Consider the following 19,049-nt stretch of genomic DNA (forward strand, 5'->3'; position numbering starts at 1 on the left):
CTCTTTCACTCCTGCAAAGGTGCTTTTTTTTCTCTGCTATTCCGTTTTTACCCAGATGTTGCCAGGAAAAAACAAAAGAACAGATAAGATTTGAAAAGTGACAAGAGGGCAAAGGGATAAAAGAAAAAACCCAAACCAAAACAAAAGCCTTGCAAATCTTCTTACATAATAAAATAGTTCTCCTGCCTCTCCCACTCCTTTTTACTACAGGCAGTAAGTGGCAGAGTCAGCAAAAAAGCCCAGAGTTGTAACTTCCACCCGTGTACCTTACCTGCCAGGCTGACATCGAATGCTCTACAGGTGCTGCACAGAAGACCCCACGCTGCAAGGGGGAGACAGCACTCCTCTTCCAAGTAACATAGAATCACAGAATGGTTCAGGTGAGAAGGGACCTTAAAGATCATCTAGTTCCAACCCCCCCTGTCCTGGGCTGGGACACCTCCTGCTAGACCAGGCTGCTCAAAGCCTCATCCAGCCTGGCCTCGAACACTTCCAGGGATGGCGCATCCATGGCTTCCCTGGGCAACCTGTGCCAGTGCCTCACCACCCTCACAGTAAAAAATTTCTTCCTAATATCTGATCTAAATCTCCCCTCTTTCAGTTTAGAACTGTTACCTCTCGTCCAGTTGCTCCACTCCCTGCTAAAGAGTCTCTCCCCATCCTTCCTGTAGGCCCCCTTTAGGTACTGGAAGGCTGCTAGAAGGTGTCCCCGGAGCCTTCTCTTCTCCAGGCTGAACAACCCCAACTCTTTCAGCCTGTCCTCATAGCAGAGGTGCTCCAGCCTCTGCTCATCTTTGTGGCCCTCCTCTGGACTTGCTCCGACAGGTTCATGTCCTTCTTGTGCTGAGGACTCCAGAGCTGGATGCAGTACTCCAGGTGGGGTCTCACCAGAGCAGAGCAGAGGGGCAGAATCACCTCCCTCGACCTGCTGGCCACGCTTCTTTTGATGCAGCCCAGGATGTGGTTGGCTTTCTGGGCTGCAAGTGCGCATTGCTGGCTCATGTTCATCTCCTAGCCATCCTGAGTTACAGGTGGTTAGACAACACGTTTAACTAACATGCTATCATGTCTGTCACGATAGCAAGAAAGGAGTAAAAAGGACTGATTTGCCAGAACTGTGTATGAGGTATCTATCCATATCTTAAAAGTGTATGTAATCTGTCTAAGATGTTGGGACGCAGTTAAGGTGTGGGAAGGAAGTCTTTTAGTTTTGCAGCATAACTGGGAACTGTATTTCATAGCTGTCGTATCCCTGGAATGAAATATGTAAGCAAATAACACATCGAGCTCCTTAGATACCTCCTTTCATAATAATACCCAGTTACGACTTCAGACTATAAGGGCTATTTATGCTCACACAAACTCAGTTTGCTTAGCTGAGTCACTTCTTGTATCACATTGCTCCAGAGCTGCCCTGAAAGCAAAGCATGTCAGCAAACACCTCCTACAGATTCATGAGACAGAAGAAAAAGAAAAGCAAATGCATGAGGGCAATGGAATTTTTCACGGGTATTTTATGGCTTTCATTTTCTTGGCAAATTCTTCTATAGCCATCAAATACATAAGGTGCATCAAAAAAAAATTGTGAAAAGAGTTATAAAAAGGTTAGCTTGACAAATGATATTTCCTCATTTGGCATGAAGGTTTATATTTGTCCAGCAGTCAAACTTTATCCTAATAAAATAAGCTTTTCTAAAGCACTTTTGAAAAATAGTCACATATGGATTGTGTTATATATGTAGGTGTTTTGAGGCCAGAAAACATATTTTTTGTTCTATGTCTGCAGCACATAGCAGAGTGGAATGCTGGTAGGTGACCATGGCTGTAGGTGCAGAGATCATTACAAGCCCACAACCTGACTCTACATGTAGTATATGCTAAACAAGAAAGCTTTTCAGACATACCGGGCCACCATACTTTTCAGGGCAGGATCCCAAACTTTTAAGTGCTAAAGTTATCCCAAACTTATTTACGTGCTAAAAGCTAGGGATTTTATCTTGAACCCATTCATTCTTTTGATTTGCAGTGTTCTGTTTCTGAACTTTCACAAATTAAACGGGGGTATATTCCTAGATGAAGTACTATTTTGAAATGAAAAAATTAAAAATACTTCATTTTCAAAAAAAAGCCCCACCCCAAAATAAACATTTTCCCTTGCTTAATTTTCTCTCATTCAGTTGATGAAAATCTATACATTAAGAAGTTGATGTTCTGTCAACCTAAATCTAAAATACTGTTTTTCAATTAGTACAATATTATCCAAATCTTTCTTCTCAGGCTGTGGGGCGGAGCCTCATCCACATGGACATTCATTCTAAAACTCAAATAAGACAAAGATTTAAATTCTTTAAATTAAGAGAACTTCGCTAGTCTCAAGTAATTTTTGCACAGTCTCAAGCTTGATTTTTCTAGTAAGTTTTATGAGAAATTTAATTCAATTCAGAATAACCTCAGCCTTTTCTGGTACTATTCTATATGGCTTGATATGAAGTACAATGGTCGGATAAGGCTCAGCTACCCTATTTAAATGAGGGTTTTTTTAATACAATAATCTGTAATAGAATAAATAATGGAGTACCTGAACAAGAGCCATCAGCCAAGGACTGATAGGTTAATAAATTATCTTGAAACCGAAGCCCACAACATCTCCTTCCCTCATCTTATGCCATTTATTACTGTCTACCTACTTAAGGCTGAAGTAAAAAGTGCAAAATATTTTTCCTTGATGTTTTATCATAAGGCTTTTTGTCCATTACTCTTGGATATATCTAAATCCCACAGGGAACTGGATTCTTTGAGTATCACTTCTTTTCTATGACAAAACATGGGGTTTTTTCCCATGTAAAGCTCCCACACTTGGGTAATAATGTAACAACGGAGCATTTTTATGCACAGCCCATCCAACCCACTCTGCGTATAATCTTGCTTATGCTCCAAGTCATGAATTACGCTGCTCATCTTGCCCATCAAGACAGGAAGATCAGCTGTGTACCCCACCAGAAGGTTGACAATCCCCATAATGGGAAGATATCCCTCATTTCTGTGAACATGCCCTGCAAAATTCATTTCCGAAAAAAGACGTCTCTGCAACTCATACTTCTTTTGTCGCTTCAGATAACAAGTGTGCCAAACTTCGTCACCTCCCACCTCCGCTGGACAGCTTCACATCCCCCTAGGATGGCAGGTGGTGAGCAGCAGGCTGCAGTGGAAGTCAGCACTCGGTTCTAGCCTCCTTACAAGCTCAATAAGAAAAAGTTACGGTTGTGTTGGTGAGACAACTTCTTTATTAACACTTCACTCCCTTATTTTCACAAGATTTTCAGAAGCATCACTGGAATTTTAAAGCGCAAAAAGCACAGCAAAGCATTGCTACCTCTGTATTAACAAGAAGTTGAGGCACGCTAGTAGGTAGGTGCGTACATTCATATTTTCTGCTTTAAAATACATGAATAGTGGTTTGGCATTACTCTTCTTGAGTGTTACCAACAGAAAGGAAACATCTCAAGATGCTGCCATACAAAAAGCACTGAAAACATTAGAGATGGCTGAGTTTTATGTACCCTTTTAGTTTTTTCTCTGTAAATTAGTGCCAGATTCATAGCCCTGTAAACCAAGATCCTTTCCCTCCTTAGCAGAAAATTTCAAAATACCAAGTAAAGCAGTTCAGATGTGCCCTGTCTCTCCCAGCCAGCTTGCCTTACTTCTGGAGGAACCTTTCTAGGAGTGAGAAACATTGGATTTCTAGGTATATTCTCAGCTGGCATAAATCAGTTACATCTCCCTGAAGTTATTACAAGCTATTCCAATTTACTCAAGAAGAGGATCTGGCCCCTGTCAGTCTTTGGCTTCTCTGCAAAGGCTTTTCATAAGGCGCCAACTGTCCTGGCAGTGAGGATATATTGAGTAGCGCTCAAAGTTAGCAGTAGCAGACAGGAGCTCAGCCCAATAACATTTTTTCTCTGCAAGAATTAAGTACAGCACTTCTTTTAAGCTTAAAACAATTCTTACTGTTCCACTAAAACAAAGAACAACTCACACAGCGAATACCAGCAAGAAACGGGAGAGGAAATTTGAAAGTAAAAAAGAAAAGCCCAACAAAACAATAGCAAATGGGTAGTTGAATCCAGCCAGGTTTATAGTATACTCTGTTACTGCCCCATGACATTGAAGCTCTTAATCTCAGACCTACGTCACAAAAATATGCATATTCCCATAGGCCTCTTTTATACAATATAATTATATAAAATTTCCCCATCAGTATTCCAGTTCCAATTAGCAGCACTAGTGAGCATCAACAGAATTTCAAGTGTGGAGGAAAGGGCAGTATTTTCTTTTAAGCAGTGGGGACTTTTTAAGCCAGAAGGTAGCAGAACGTCATCTGTGGTTGGGATCTGACCAGCAGAGCTGAACCTTTGGAGTAAACTCAGGGAATCATAGATGTTAAAGCATCCAGCAGTACAAGGAATACAAACTTCCAAGCTGGAAATTATCTGGATACCTGATGTTAAAAGAACAATGAGGAAAAAGATGTCTTGCCTCCACCTTCCACCTCCCTCAACCACAAAGAAATAAAAATAGACATAAATAAATGTTTCTTCTTTTTTGCCAAGTCTTTTTAAGTTTTTTTTATTTCTTCCCTCGTTCAGTCCAAGGAATTACTTACCGTTACAATTATTTACCTTGTTGGTACCTAACTGGTTTATTTTTCTGAAAGAGCAGGCAAACTCTTGCAGGAATAATTCTTCTTTCCACCCATCAGAGAAATCTGAAAAATTGTCTTGCTGGACTCAAGATGTTAATGCCTACTTGAAACTCTGGATTAAACTGAGTGAAAAACAAGCGGATGGGGAAATATGGTGCAGAACATTCAGCCACAAGAAATAGAAAGAGGTCTTGAGGAGGCAACACATCTTCCACACCTGGAGATGCCTCCTGAAGGGTTTCTTTGTTTGTCTTAAGTCAGACTGAGATCTATTCCAGATCAGCCTCTCGGGCTAGATGCTTGACTGCAGCAAAGCTTAAGCAGAGATGACTGCTCTGCAACAGATGCCCAGAAGTATCATCATCTTGGAAGGTCAATGCAAGAGCAGCATGTAAGCTACATCCCAGAAAAATACAGCAGAGAGGCAGCTTGCCCGCAGGCCAGCAGCAATGCCTGGAAGTGCATGCAGTGCCAGTGCCATCATCAGGCACCAACAGGAGCTCAGAGCAGCCACAAGAAAACACCTCCTCCAGCACCAAATGCCTGGACCATGGCCCTGGGAAAAGAGCAGGCCCCCAGGCCCCCAGGCCAGCTCTAGGACAGGTAATCGGAGTGAGAGACGGAGAGCAGAAAAGGGGTGAATAGACCTCTTCCCTACACATCAGTACAACTACTTAACAGAAGAAAAAGAGAAGGAGCACAAAGTCTGAGAACATACTGAGAGGTGGGAATTGGGACTTCTTCTCTGGATTCACAAAGGAAGGACCCCAGTTAATTAAAAACATCTATTAATTTTAATAGCAGATTTTTCAGTAAAATAACAAAAAATCCTAAAAGTTCCCTAGGCCTCTCCTTCCATCCATCTAGATGTCATTTGCTGTGATGCTTTGCCAATAATCCTTCCCCCTTTCATTGTATTTGAATTTCAGTGGCCCCTGCTCACCAACACATTTTCTCTCTCATGCTGCCACCTACCACTGTGCTACAGTTGCTTGCCCTGTTGCTTCTGCAGCATTTCTACGTGCTGCTGGTCAAGTAATTGAAGTGATTATTTTTCAACAAGCTATTGGTAAGTGTGTGTGTGAATTACAGCAACGGGCATAATTTACTACCTTGCTGGAGACTGACCTATGTAACTGGCACTAAGTGGAGCTGTGCTTTGCCCTTAGCAAAGAGCAAGCTGCTGCGAAGTACTGTGAAAAGTCAGAAACCTGGCACCTTGCCTGACCCTGGCATCCCTAACGTAGCAGATCCTTTCATTTTTAATTCGCCTTCCCCATCTGCAAAACCAGGGACAATACAAATCTCCATTTGTCAGGTGGGACCTGGGACTCTCCGAGGCCCAAGGTGGGTGCTGACTACCAGGGCTGGGTCATTGAGGTGCGAGGCTGGTTTGGTTCGCAGGCAGTAATTCGTGCCAGACAGTCAGGGGAAAACAAACGGGTGGTCGCAGCACCACCTGCACGGCCAGGGTCCACCGCAGGGCACTTCTCTTGGCTTCGCTTCGTGCTGGGTGATGCCCGCCGCTGGAAGAGGCAGCTGACGAACGTCTCAGTTTAATTAGCAAGCCCAAAGGTCAACGCGTATTTCGGAGGCTGCTCCTGCTCGTAATGACTTGGTCCCTCGGTAGCGTTGCAACCCTCCGTGCTAAAAATTCCCGTGGAAGGCGAGCGCCTGCTCTGGAGCGCCTGCGGGCACCGGCGGAGGTGCGGGATGCCACTGCGGGGCTGCGAGGTCCCCTCGCCCCCCAGGGCTCTGCCCCTGGGTGTCCCCAACCCCACGCTGGCCGCACACCCGGGCTAAGCTTGGGGCATCCGCAGGGCGTAGCGGCTCCCCCCGGTTACGGCTGCGAAGGGCTCGGTCCGCAAAGACGCTCAGTTCCCCCCCCGCCCCGGTTTTTGCCCAACTCCGAGCCACCCCTGGGATGCCGTGGGGGCTGGCCCGGGCACGGCGGCCGCCCTGCCGAGGGGGTCCGGAGCGGCGAGTCCCTCCGCGCCCGCACCGACGGGCGGGCGGCTCCGGCTGCCTCCGCGCTCAGCCGGGGCGGGACGGGACGCGCCGCGCCGCTAGTTCGCCGTCCCTGCCCTTCGCGGGACGCCTGAGGAGCCCGCAGCCCTCTGAGAGACGCAGTGACGGGAGGGGAAAAAGCCACCCGAGGTGTCCCGCCTCTTGCGGGACAAAAAAAAAATAAAAAAAAATTAAAAAAAAATCATCTCACTGGTAGAGAGCTATAAGCGCGACTGCGGACCGGGACCCACAGTTTAACACCCTCCTCCTGCACACATACACACAGGGTTGGGGGTTTTTTTGCCAAAGCTGCGTAATTGTCGGCATATTTGCAGAAGGCAAACCTTAGCAATGCCAATTTTGTAACAGGGAGGGCCGGAAAGGTGGCTGCCAACCCTCCTGGCCAAGGCAAGCCGGTCAGGGGCTCCCCGCGGCGGCTCCGCTGCGGGACCGCTGGCCCGGCCGGCGCTGGGGCAGGGAAGCGGCTCAGCAGCCCAGCCCGCGGCCCCGGGCAGCCTGCAGGGAAGGGCAGCGGAGGAAGGGGGGTGGGGGTGGGTGGGGGATTTAACTCTTCTTAAATGTCATACTTTAATGGGGATGGAAAATGTGAATTTTCTGTGCATTCCAGGAACAATTCCTTGGGGTGGTGACCTTTAGCACCGATTCTCTTAAGAGAGGAAAGTAGTCGAGTGTTTATCTGGATGACTGAAAGCTTTCCCTGGTGGAAGTTTATGGAAGTGTTAAAGGGGGCGGATAACACGGGCTTTGGAGGCGCTTGTCCAATGATCTGGAGGGGCTTGGAGAGCAGATCTCAGCTGGCAGACATTTAAATGGGAGACAGCTCGGCGCTGCTGCAATTTGTAGGCAGGATCCGAGACTCTCTCTCTATGGACTCCCGGGCAGCTCCGGGCTCCCACGCCACCCGCTCCGCCGAGTGACCCGCCGGGCAGAGCCCCGCAGAGCCCCAGGCCCCGCCGAGGAGCCGCCGCCGCCGAGCCGGGCCCCGCCGAGGAGCCGCCGCCGCCGCGCAGGTGAGCCGGGACGCGCCGCGCTGCGCGCACTCGCAGCGGGGGCGCAAACGGGTCCTGCAGCTGCGGAGTTCGGCCGGTCTCTGTGGGAGGCAAAATTTTAATCTCTCTATCCTACCTTCGGGGAGGGAGAAGGGGAGGAGCCGTTCATCGGTGTCTAGCAAAACTCCTGGGCGCCTCGGTTTTGCAGAGGGTGACACCCGTCCCTCCCGTCAGCGGCAGCGAGGCGGGCACCGACATTTCCGCTGCTGTGCTGGGGATTAGGGCGCCGTTACATCTCTCTGCCCTGACAAGAGCAGGGATTGCAAAAGCCCCGTTAGCTCTGCCTCTCATCTCCGCCTACAGCATCACTCCCGACAAATTGGATTCGGCGCCCACCCGACACACGGCAAAATCCCGGCCCGGCCTCTGCGCGGAGCGGGGCGGGGGCAGCTCCCCAGGTGCCGGCCCCGTCCCCTCCCGTCCCATCCCGACGAGCTGCCCCTCTACGAGACCGCGCAGCCCCCGTCTCTGCCCCGTCCCGCCTTTGCAAACCTCTGCTCCTCCGCCGAGCGTGCGCCAGCGCCTCCAGGAGCTCCCCGGGGCGGGGGCCGTACCGCCCGGGGGAGCCGCTGTGTGCCGGCGGGGTCGGGCGCCGCGGAGCGGAGGGTCTGCACCGGCAGCGCGCCCGCGGGCAGCGCCACGCGTCCCGCACCGCGCGTCCTCGGGCGCCGTCGGGCAGGACGGACCGCGGCTCCGGCGCCTCTCCGCCTTCCCCTCCGTCGCCTCCCCGTCCTGCCCTCCCACCTGACTCGGAGCCAGGGGCGTTTTGCCGCCCCGACGGCTCCCTGCATCCGTCGGCCACCGCTCCCCTTCCCCGCACCGACAGGCCCCGGGCTCGACCCGGCTCGGCCGGAGCTGCGGCGCGACCTGGCGCTGGGCTTTTCGCTCCGGGACGACGCTTGTTTACTCGCCCCGTCCGTTTTAATGCGATCCCTCGGGGGCTCGGGAGTCACTTCCAGGGAGCTCGTCCTCCGTTGGGTAAGCCGAGACGGCGGCCGCCCCCCGGAGGGGCGGGGGGGCGACACCCGGGCGGTGTCGCCAGCCGCGGCGACGAGCGTCCGCGCCCGCGGTGAGCCGCTCCCGGCCGGGCCGAGCCGAGCTGAGCCGACGGCCGCCGGTAGTCCCGCAGCGCACCCGGGCTGCGCCCAGCGACAGCCCCGTCGCGCCTCGGCGGGTTGGGAAGGTGCGCGGCCCCCCGCATCCCGCCGCGCTGCGCTGTCTCGGTCCGCTCTTCTGAGCCGTAAGGTCCTTCCCCGGCCGTCAGCCGCTCCGGGTGTCCCTCTCCTGGCTCCCCTCGGTGAAAGGATCGCGAGTGAACCCCGTTTCGCTCGTCGGGGCTGAAATCCCGTGCAGGGGAAACCTCTTCTTGCATAGACAAGGGCTCTGAAACACCACGGTGCGTTTGGCTCGCCCCGTCTGCTGAAAAGGTGCGGGGTTTAGTTACCCGTGGTGTGAGATGCGCGGAGACCTTCGGGTCCAGCGCCGGTAACCCCGAGCCAGAGCTGGCCCTGAGCGACCCCCGGGGATGCGTGATGTGCAGACCGCTGCTCTCCTGCCCCGCTCCTCGCTGCGCCGAAAAAGCCCGTGAGTCACCAACGGGCCTGCGGTGGAGGCCGTGTATCAGTGATAAAGGGCGCCAGTGCCCGCAGCTTTCTGCACCCAAGCTGCGCGAAAGCGTTTATTTTTCTCTCGGCGGTGTCACCCAGAAACACGTAGTTTCTCCTGAAGACTTTCTCCTTTTCGGTACGCGTGACTGTGTGCAGTAGCAAAATTATTCTGCTGTTTTGCGGGCTCCATGAGCAAATCTGTCTGAAAGGAGTTTCGCTCTGGGGAGCGGAGCTGTCAGGCTGCGTGGGCGTCTTCAGGGCAAGTCTAATTGGGGTTTGGTACCAGCCATGCTCACTATGATGTTCAACCTCCCTGTAGTCCCGTAGGATGTCTTACAGAGAGATGCTTTCTTAAAGGGAGAATTCTCAAAGCTTCAAAGTTCTCTTTTTCTTTTTTCTTTTTTTTTTTTAATTGCTGCCTACACTCATTACGTGTCTCAAAAAAAAAAGCCATCTCCATGGCTTCTTGCAAGAAGAAATTATCTGAAATGTAAATGTATCCAAATTCTACCAAACAGAGATGTTAGTTTTGCTGTCTTGATCTCAGAAAAAAAACATTATTGTTCTCTGGGAACTGCCATTGCCATGCCTTTTTGTATATTTAAAAATACAGATCTATGAACTATGAAAACATTACATAAGACTATTTCTGTAATTTGTATATTATAAGCCAGGCATAAAATTATTGTGATCCTTTGGGACATAAACCACTTCAATTTTCTCAGTAGTCAAAGGGTTGTGTTTTGCCTCTTTCTTTCACTGGTATTTGAAGCCCACCAAATACATTTATGTTTTTTTAGGTCTTTGTCAGATTATTTTTCATGTTTTCTGTGAAGCATATGAGTCCATGGCTCATCATAATATTTTCCTAGGAAATATGGTTCACAGATGAAATTATGGTCCTGCTGAGGTCTGTGAGAATTTTGCTGTATATTTCAACAGAACCAGGATTCCATCCAGTTCTTTTAAACAAGTTGCTTTGTGCTAAAAATTTCAGTAATAACTTTCTGACTCTGCTTGGGAACTCACAGGGAAGTGCTGTTTATGAACTGACATGTGGAGATCCTTAATTTATAGCAGCAAATGTATAAACAAAAAAATTACAGCTCTAATTGTATGAAATAATAAACCTGAAAGTGTTTACACTTCTCTCTGAACAGTTGCTAGTATTAATCCACAAAATTCCTAATCTGTTTTAGATGTTGAGATCCCAGGCTCTAGATAAACCACATATGAGGTGATAGGACTGTTAGGGCCCAATTCTGCTCCTGTTTGAAGTCAGCAATAAAATTTCTCTTGGCTTTAGGACTAAGAGCTTACAGATGATGAAAAGTAGAACTCTTCTTAGCAGGGAAATATGGAAAAAATGATTTTTGGAGTATTTTGTTACTTTTAAAAAGTAAATAGTAATCCTATTGTATGTCTCTAGATCTGAATGAAGTAAGTGGGAATTGACCCAGGCATTTTGGTTGTAGTAATCAGTTTGTTCAAAGGATTCGCAAATGGATTCTCAGAAGGATTTCTGGTTATGCCAATGCCTCTGTAACAGCCGGTATCAAGTACGGAAAATTTTGCAGACATTTGGAATATAAGATTTTACAGCCTGATTCCTCACAGCTCCTACACAAGCTCCAGAGTTATTACATCTGCAGAGTTATGGCTGTGACAAGGAAAAAAAACATTTACTTGAAGAGAGATTTCTTTTTGGTAAAACTTTGGGTATAGTAATACCGATTTAGCTACCTGTACTCTTCTGTGTTCTTTTTTTTTTCCCTTTTTCAGTAATTAAAGAAAAAACTGTTAAGAAAACAATTCACAAACACTAATTTATAGATGGATGAGCCACTCTCGTTCCTAATGTAAGCAAACAGAGGTGGTGTCTTCTCTCATAAGCAAATGAATTGCCTTGGGACAAGAGGTGGTGCAGAATGCCCACACTGCATTTTGGCTGCTTTCCTTATTGAGGCATACCACATCATTTGCCTGTGTATTTTGCATTTTTAAAAAATAATCTTAATTTCTTAAATAAACGTTTAATAAGTTACTATTAAAAGAAGGTCCTGCTTGAGCTGCTGTGGGGGTCATGAAGTTCACACAGCCTCTTCTGCGGGTCTACATTTAAACTGTATTTCTCCCTAAATGATTGGATTACTTTTACTTTTAGACGTGTGCTTTGGAAGTGACCATAACAAATGGTTTTGCTGAGTTACTAATTTTCACTTGAATCACAATTTCTTTTATGAGCATGTAATACAGCTTCCCCCGGTTTAGGACTATATTGAAACACATGATTGCATTTCCTTAGGGTTAAGCACATGCTTAATAAAGATGCATGAATCTAGGATAGAGATCTTACAATAGTAAATATTACCATCAAATTTTCCCCAAATTCTCATCCCAAAGTACACCTCATTTTCACATAACTAGACCTTACTGTGTCATCAATCGCACATTGACACCCGCCCCCCAAAAAAAAAACCAAACACAAAACCCAAACGTGAAGCAATGTGGAGATCATCAGTTTTAGAAATAAAAGTAGTCCAGGAATATGCATGTTGGTGGAACTTCAGCTCAGTTATGGGACACTAAACAAACACCTGAAGTTTCCTGGCACTGCTTATAAACTAGTAATTTATTTTCAGGTCCATGCAATGACCTTTTTTTTTTTTTTCTTTTAAGGCTCTGGCACCATGTTGAGTAAACAAAGTGCATATTAAAATACTGTCTAAATACAGCATGGGTATACAGTCGCCGGGGAAATAGGAATAGTTTTGGAAGGAGTCATTCTGGTCTCTTGAGGAAATAAGCGGTGGTTTATAACTCATTTTTAAAAATTATTTTAAAGACAAAATTAAATTTTAAAATGTTTAAATAACATTCAGGTTGTAATAGAAATGGGGAAAAAACAGCAAATGCGAAGTCCAGGCTGACACTTGAAATTATGCTGCATTAGTCTTCAGTTAGAATGCCCAACTTTTTTTATGTGCTCTGTGTCAGAGCCTTAAGGTTATTAAAATTGCATGTTCTGTACCATATTTCATTTAGATATTAAAAGCAGCCCTTCCAAGTTGTCTGTTGGAGCCGGCAATAGTGTCATTCTTACATCCCTCCCTCGAAGCCTGAGGCTTCTGCCAAGCGTGGGACATAATGGTGCATAAACATAAATGAATAAAATGAATGCATATATTTATCATGCGTGTTATGCGTGTTAAACTCCAGGTGCTCTAACAATCTGTAGACAAATACTCAAAATATTAGATCCCCAAGCAAATCCCTGGATGCAATGGAAACCCCCTATGATACTTTTCCACTCCAGTAATTCCTTTCCCAGTCCATTCGGTGAGAAGCGCTTTTGGAACAGCGTAATGTAGCGTTTATTTTCTCCGTGTGTCTGGAAAGACCTAGTAACTGAGAAATTAACAGTTATCTTTTATAGCAAATGGTACTTACCCTCAGCCTTTACTGAGTCTCTAGGTGGCCCTTCCAGCGTTGGCATTTGGCTGCTTTCCTGCCTAGTTGTGTGGTCTCAGGCGGAGCGGATAAAGCTGTCCAGAACGGTGCCCGTGGTTTCACATGTGTTTCTTGGGTAGTAACACAAGCAGGACTCTCAAATGCTAATTTGTTCCTTACTGATAAAATGAGTCAAGTAAGGGACACAACTGCAGCACTCCAAGCAGGTAGAAGACACCAACGTCCTCATTTGTTTTGTTTTGGTTTTTTTTTTCCACAGTTCTTCCCCTTTTTAATGCATGTGCCTCTTGGCAGTTCTGCTGTTTTATGGGGTTTTTGCGAGCAGTTGCTCATTTCTGGTGGTTTCTTCCAAGCTCCCCATGGGGAGGGTTCCCTGAGAGCCTCATTCCCCGATCTGCCTCTCTTACTGCCACATCCCTTGCTTTCCAGAACAACACGGAGACCACGGTACTTCTGGAAGGGGGGAAAGTGTGAGAGCTGATGAGCTTCTTCCCAACTGGTTGGTGTCTTGAGCTGACTGAGCAGTCAAAAGAGCTCAGAGCTTTGGGAAGCAGCAGAAATGGTGGAATAAGGGAGGCAAGAAAGGCTGTTGCTACGCTAGTAATTAGGCTTGGGGCAGGGCTGCTGTTTTGCAGAACCTGGTAGTTTCTGCTCACCGCGCTTCTTGAAGGAGTTTCTTTGTGTGTGCACAACCTACAGTCTTTTCTGATACTGATACCTCATGATACTTAATGTCGTATATGAAACTCTGCTGTCCTCGTATGTCATTTCAATATCACGCTGTATATAATGAATAAAATTCAGAGAGTTGAAAAATTCTTAACATTGTGACTGCATCTGTGTAACGTCTGTTAAGGATTCAAAGTAATGCGGGAGAAGGTGTAATTTGAAATTACAGCTGCATTTCTTTTAACCTATGCCTAAATATTCTCTGATGTGAGCTGCCTGTCTTGTTGCACATCTCTTACCTTAAGCTTCATTACACTCAGACGCATTGGGCCAATTCAGAGGAGCAATGGGACAGAGCTTGGGCTGCTGTAACTCCGACAACAGGTGGATACAGCATGCACATTATGTTCTGGATGTACATTATTCAAGAAGCTGTACAGAGCTTCCGAGTCCGACTGAGGAACACATAGCTGCACTGGATCTCCTGAGTCAAAGAGTTTAGTCCTCTGCTATTTCAGGTAGCTATGTCATATAAATCCTTGTGTAGCATGAAATCTGTTCTTCCACCAGTGTAAATCAGGCGCAACATTCCTAATGTCAGTGAGCTGTAAGTAGGGAATGAGAACTCTTAACTAGGGTAACATGCATGGAGAAAAGAGCTGGAAAAAGAGGCACGCTACACAAGATGAAATTCTGTTTGGACTTACTGTACCCTCTGACTTTCAATCACCATACATTAAAGCTTTTGTCACTTGGTAATTTGGAAACTGCTTTCCAGCTGCTAAAGGCAAAATGCTTATCTTTTATAACTGCGTGTGCACACGCACACATATTTCTTTTATGGAACTGAAAATTTACTGTATACCTGACTTCTGTTGAAATCTGAAACCCACAACTCTGCTTTATTCCCTCAACTTTCTCCATATAGGATGGTCCGCACACTGTATGCCGTCGGCGCTGTGTTTCTTCTGATGGGATTTCTGCTACCGGCAGCAGAAGGGAGAAAGAGGAACCGTGGATCTCAAGGTGCTATCCCTCCTCCCGACAAAGATCAGCCCAATGATTCGGAGCAAATGCAGACGCAGCAGCAGTCAGGCTCTCGGCATCGAGAACGAGGAAAAGGCACCTCGATGCCTGCTGAAGAGGTGCTGGAGTCTAGTCAGGAGGCATTGCACATCACTGAGCGCAAATATCTAAAGCGGGACTGGTGTAAAACGCAACCCCTCAAACAAACTATCCACGAAGAAGGCTGCAACAGTCGTACCATCATCAACAGGTTCTGCTATGGCCAGTGCAATTCCTTCTACATCCCCAGGCACGTCCGTAAAGAGGAAGGCTCCTTCCAATCGTGTTCCTTCTGCAAGCCCAAGAAATTCACCACCATGACTGTTACACTCAATTGCCCTGAGCTTCAGCCCCCGAGAAAGAAGAAAAGAATCACCCGAGTTAAGGAATGCCGGTGTATATCTATTGACTTGGACTAAACTGAGAAAAATGTGGTACCGATTGCACTCTGACTGTGCGCAATCCTTGCCAGCGTGAGAGTGAGTGGCATGAACTAGCGTACCTTTGGGGCTGGACAAAATTGTGAATTACCTAAAACAAGAAAAAAAAGAACAAAAAAACCAAGAAAAAAATTGATGTAAGGGAAGGGCACGCATGTGTATGTTTGTGCGTAAGAGAGAAAATGGATGTGTACAAGCAAATATATGAATGTTCACTATGAGAAAAAAATTTAACAGGGGTCTGAAATATTAAAAAAATCTATTTACCCGCAGTCATGAATTAGGTTTCCTAGTGTATATTCACATTTTTGCCGCTTGCTGTGAAAGTGGAGCTGTGGCTTTTGCTAATGTCCACCTGCCGTGCTATTTGCTTTTACTGTATTAAGAGAAACATCAAAGCGAGAGGACAATATATTTGAAAGCATGAATCTATTCTTACATAAGAAGTAGGCAAAAAGCAGTTTAAAGCATAGCAAAACCATCACTGAAAATAGCAGCTGTATCAAGAGTTTGTATGCTTCTTCCAAAACGTAACTGTAATCCAAAAACCATGTCTGGAGAACAATGGGAGTGTTGAAAAGTCACTATAGGTGGATGGAAAACAGAGCTGCGGCAAGTTAGAAAGCAAAAGGCCGAAGTAAGTAGACAGGGTGAGTACAAAAGGGAGTAGAAAAAGGGAAGACACATAAATAGGAAGACACGGAGGAAGAGATAGTGTCTTCTGTTTATGTTTTGCTTTAATTTATATACCTAGTCATATATTACATAAATTAAAGAGAAACTATATACAAGGCTATAAATATACTTCTGAATTCTAACGGCTCTCTAGCTTAATCAAAACCCATTCTCGTGCCACTAGATCCATTTGATGTCTCGTATTTCTGATATCAGTTATTCTTCATATCTACATATATATGTATATGCAGTATCTTTTAGTCCTTGGTATCTATACATACATGCAATGAGTATGCGTACTCCATTGTGCGTATCTGAACCCTCTCCTTTTCTTTTTCACACACGTACATAAAAACCATACATAACCGCAGCACAAAAATCTTGCTAACCAAGATCAAGTACAGAATGGCAGTAATTTAGTACATAAAGAGCAAAGCAAAAATTAAAACAAGCATCATGTGACTGCAAATGCAATAACCACACAAGAGACAAAAGACACGACATTCATGACTAGTAAACATTGCATTGTTATTGTTATTTTAGCTTTGCCACAGGCATGCAGTTTGTTGAAAAAGAGATGCAGAACTTTGCCAGCAATAATCCTCTTTTTATATCTTTTACCACAGACTTGCATTTAAGCTGGATTTGGACTAAGTAAAGAGAATTTCCTGAAAATTAAGGGCTAACTGCCCCTCTCATTTGGGGGGAAAAAACATAAAAGGGGACATGTTACTTCCAATGGCTTGATGAATCTCACCTGTGAGGTTATCCCACCTTTTTTTTTTCCTTCAGGATTAGGAGCTTAAACTTGATCAGGGCTGTAGGATTTGGCAAGAGCACAGAAGGTCCTGCAAAAGAAGTTGTTTTAGCGAGGTGGGCCCTGGGCCACGGGACCCGAGAGGCAGCCCTTCCGTGCAAGTTGCCTTTGCTCTCCGGGGCGCTCCGTGGGAAGCCTGGGGGTTGTCTCCTCGCTGGCTGCATCTCACGCGGCACGGTGTGCAGGCTGCTTAGGCTATCCTGGCTGCTGGCTTTGCAAGGTGGTGAAGAGCTCAGAGGGTGCTGCACATCTTCCTGCCCGTGCCCGTGCCCGTGCCCGTGCCCGTGCCTGTGCCTGCATGGCCACGACAGCCCGTCCTGTCCGGCGGGGTACCGAAAGAAAGGCATATTCCTACGCCGGAGTCAGTACCGGGCTGGAAAGCATCACTGATGTGAGTGAAATGGGAGTTAGGTCCATGTTAATTGTACGATGGGGCTTGGATAGTCCAGGACTCAGTTTCCCCATTCAGCAGCAACACTCTCTAGTCCCCACCGTCGCTGCAACTTTCCCTCTGGCACCAGGTGCCTCTCCCAGCCACAAGGTGATCACCTTGACGGTGTTTCCGTCCGCTGAACGCTGAGGAAGACAATTCTGCTCTTACTAGTATGTCCAAAGGGAAAAATGTCACAGATGCACCCCGTGTGCAGTCATTCTATTAGATGCCCCAGCTGTTACACAGTGCATCACGCAGTTATTGGCGATATCCTGCATCTCTGCAATGCATATACTTTTACTGTAAAATCCACCGCTGTGAGGTCTACATTTGTAAGATTAAGAGATTGCAACTCGTTGATTGATATTATTAAAATGCATTTCATCTGGTGTACTCTCACTCAGCAGGTTTGACACATTTCTTCATGGATTTTAAAATCCAGTTTTAAAATCTGGAATTACAGGAGGTAGATTTCCACTGTGTGGAATGTGAATAGTTAAACAGAAAGATATGGATATTTAATGTTATTATTAATTCAAATCCTCTTTCACTGATAATAGGCAGGGGTTGTTTTCCTTTAAATTACTTTTTTGAGTTGGTTTGCAGGGGAAAGGGCCAATCTCAGTCGCTGCTGGAAGTTTTGTACTAGCTAGGGTTTCTGTTCAAGAAATGGGCACACCTTAAGAATGAGGGGTTTTTTTCTTCACGTGAAGATGACAGCAAAACTCTCATTGTCTTTTACAGCGATGGGATTTCATCCTAGGCTGCCATGCCCCTGAACCCTTAGCCGTTGAGCAAAGCTTCAGACGTTACTGACTCCTTTATTTAAGATTAGGCTGGCGTTCTGAAGGAACATTGATAAAAGCTTTACAAATCTTTATGTTCCAAAACAGCCTGTGCATAGATCATGACGGAACCCCCCTTGAGGCAGATCCCCCCCCCCATATGTAAATTTTATACAAAGAACTTTTATGAATTGCTAGTTATTGCCTGAGAGTAAGAAAGTTCTGCTAACTTACAATTATACGAGATATTTAATATCAACCACAATATGTATTTAAATGTCTGCTTTATTCTAAAAACAATGGACTATATAACCTAAGGCTGCAGTATTTTCATGCTCGGTCTCACAAAGCAAAACTTGGTTTAAAATGAAGTTTTAATTATTTTGTAACTGAATAGAATTGGAGTTTTTTCTTCCCAGCATTTTGTACGTCATTTTAACTACTAGTAACAAATAAATAAAATATCTTCTCCAGCCCATGTCTATTGTTGTTTGTTGGTTTTGTTGGTTTTGGGTTTTTTTGTTGTTTTTTTTTTTTTATTTCTTCCTTAAGTTTCCAGCTCTTTCTGGATCTGTTGTACTTTACTCTGACTTCTGTGGTTTCTCCTAATTATAAAAGGGCTTACATTATGACAATGAGACACAGAGACAAGCAATGGCACCATCATTCAACACGGCTACTTCAATAAGGTTTTTAAATGAGATCTGTCACTTCCCCCTCACCCTTCCACAATTTATAGAAGGAAAAATCTCAATCTTTACTCACACTTTTCCCCTTGTAAACCGTATAGTGACAGTTCAAAATATAAATGAGCCTGGAATTGTTGCAGAGTTAAAGTTGGAGTCGGTGTGCCTGCCTTACACCTCCACTCCCTTTCACCTCTAGCGAGCAGGTCACTTGCACTTTTAGAAAAAAAGGGTAAGGAACACCTTTACCGTACAGCGTGTTACAGGCTGTAAAGAGGGACAGAGGAGATGAAAAATATTTGTTAAAGAGAACAGGAAGATTTGTCATTTCCTTTTGCCTTCTCTGTCCCTGCTGGCAGCACTTGAGCAAGGCTGGTGTCAAGGAAGGACTGCAACCGCAGAGAACAGGTTTCTTCCAACTTTCCACCCTGCCAGTGGGAGATGGGCAGCAGAGGTATAAATTTTACCTTTCCAACCCTGTCAGATGTGTGAGGGACTCGGTCAACCATTGCAGCCCCCCGTGCAATCCTGCTGTCTGCTTTAGTGGTGGCAGCGTCTGCCCTTGTGGAGAAAGTGGCTCTGACTGGGGTCACCATCTCATTGAACTGGACTGGAATGGTCT

At 46.0% G+C, this 19,049-nt stretch overlaps 1 protein-coding gene across 1 annotated transcript; it reads left to right on the forward strand.

Moving 5' to 3' along the window:
* The first annotated feature begins 7,545 nt into the window (after window positions 1-7,545).
* Window positions 7,546-18,214, forward strand: GREM1 (gremlin 1, DAN family BMP antagonist). The gene is made up of 2 exons (XM_054197855.1): window positions 7,546-7,740; window positions 14,455-18,214. Exon 2 carries the CDS (start codon window positions 14,456-14,458, stop codon window positions 15,008-15,010), a length of 555 nt encoding a protein of 184 aa, XP_054053830.1. The 5' UTR covers window positions 7,546-7,740; window position 14,455; the 3' UTR covers window positions 15,011-18,214.
* The last annotated feature ends 835 nt before the right edge of the window (window positions 18,215-19,049 follow it).

The sequence above is a fragment of the Rissa tridactyla genome, chromosome 4 (genome assembly GCF_028500815.1).
Source record: "Rissa tridactyla isolate bRisTri1 chromosome 4, bRisTri1.patW.cur.20221130, whole genome shotgun sequence".
NCBI classification, from domain to species: domain Eukaryota; kingdom Metazoa; phylum Chordata; class Aves; order Charadriiformes; family Laridae; genus Rissa; species Rissa tridactyla.

Excerpts from the sequence above, each read along its gene's own strand:
- GREM1 (XM_054197855.1), top strand. The coding sequence starts at position 14,456 with ATGGTCCGCACACTGTATGCCGTCGGCGCTGTGTTTCTTCTGATGGGA.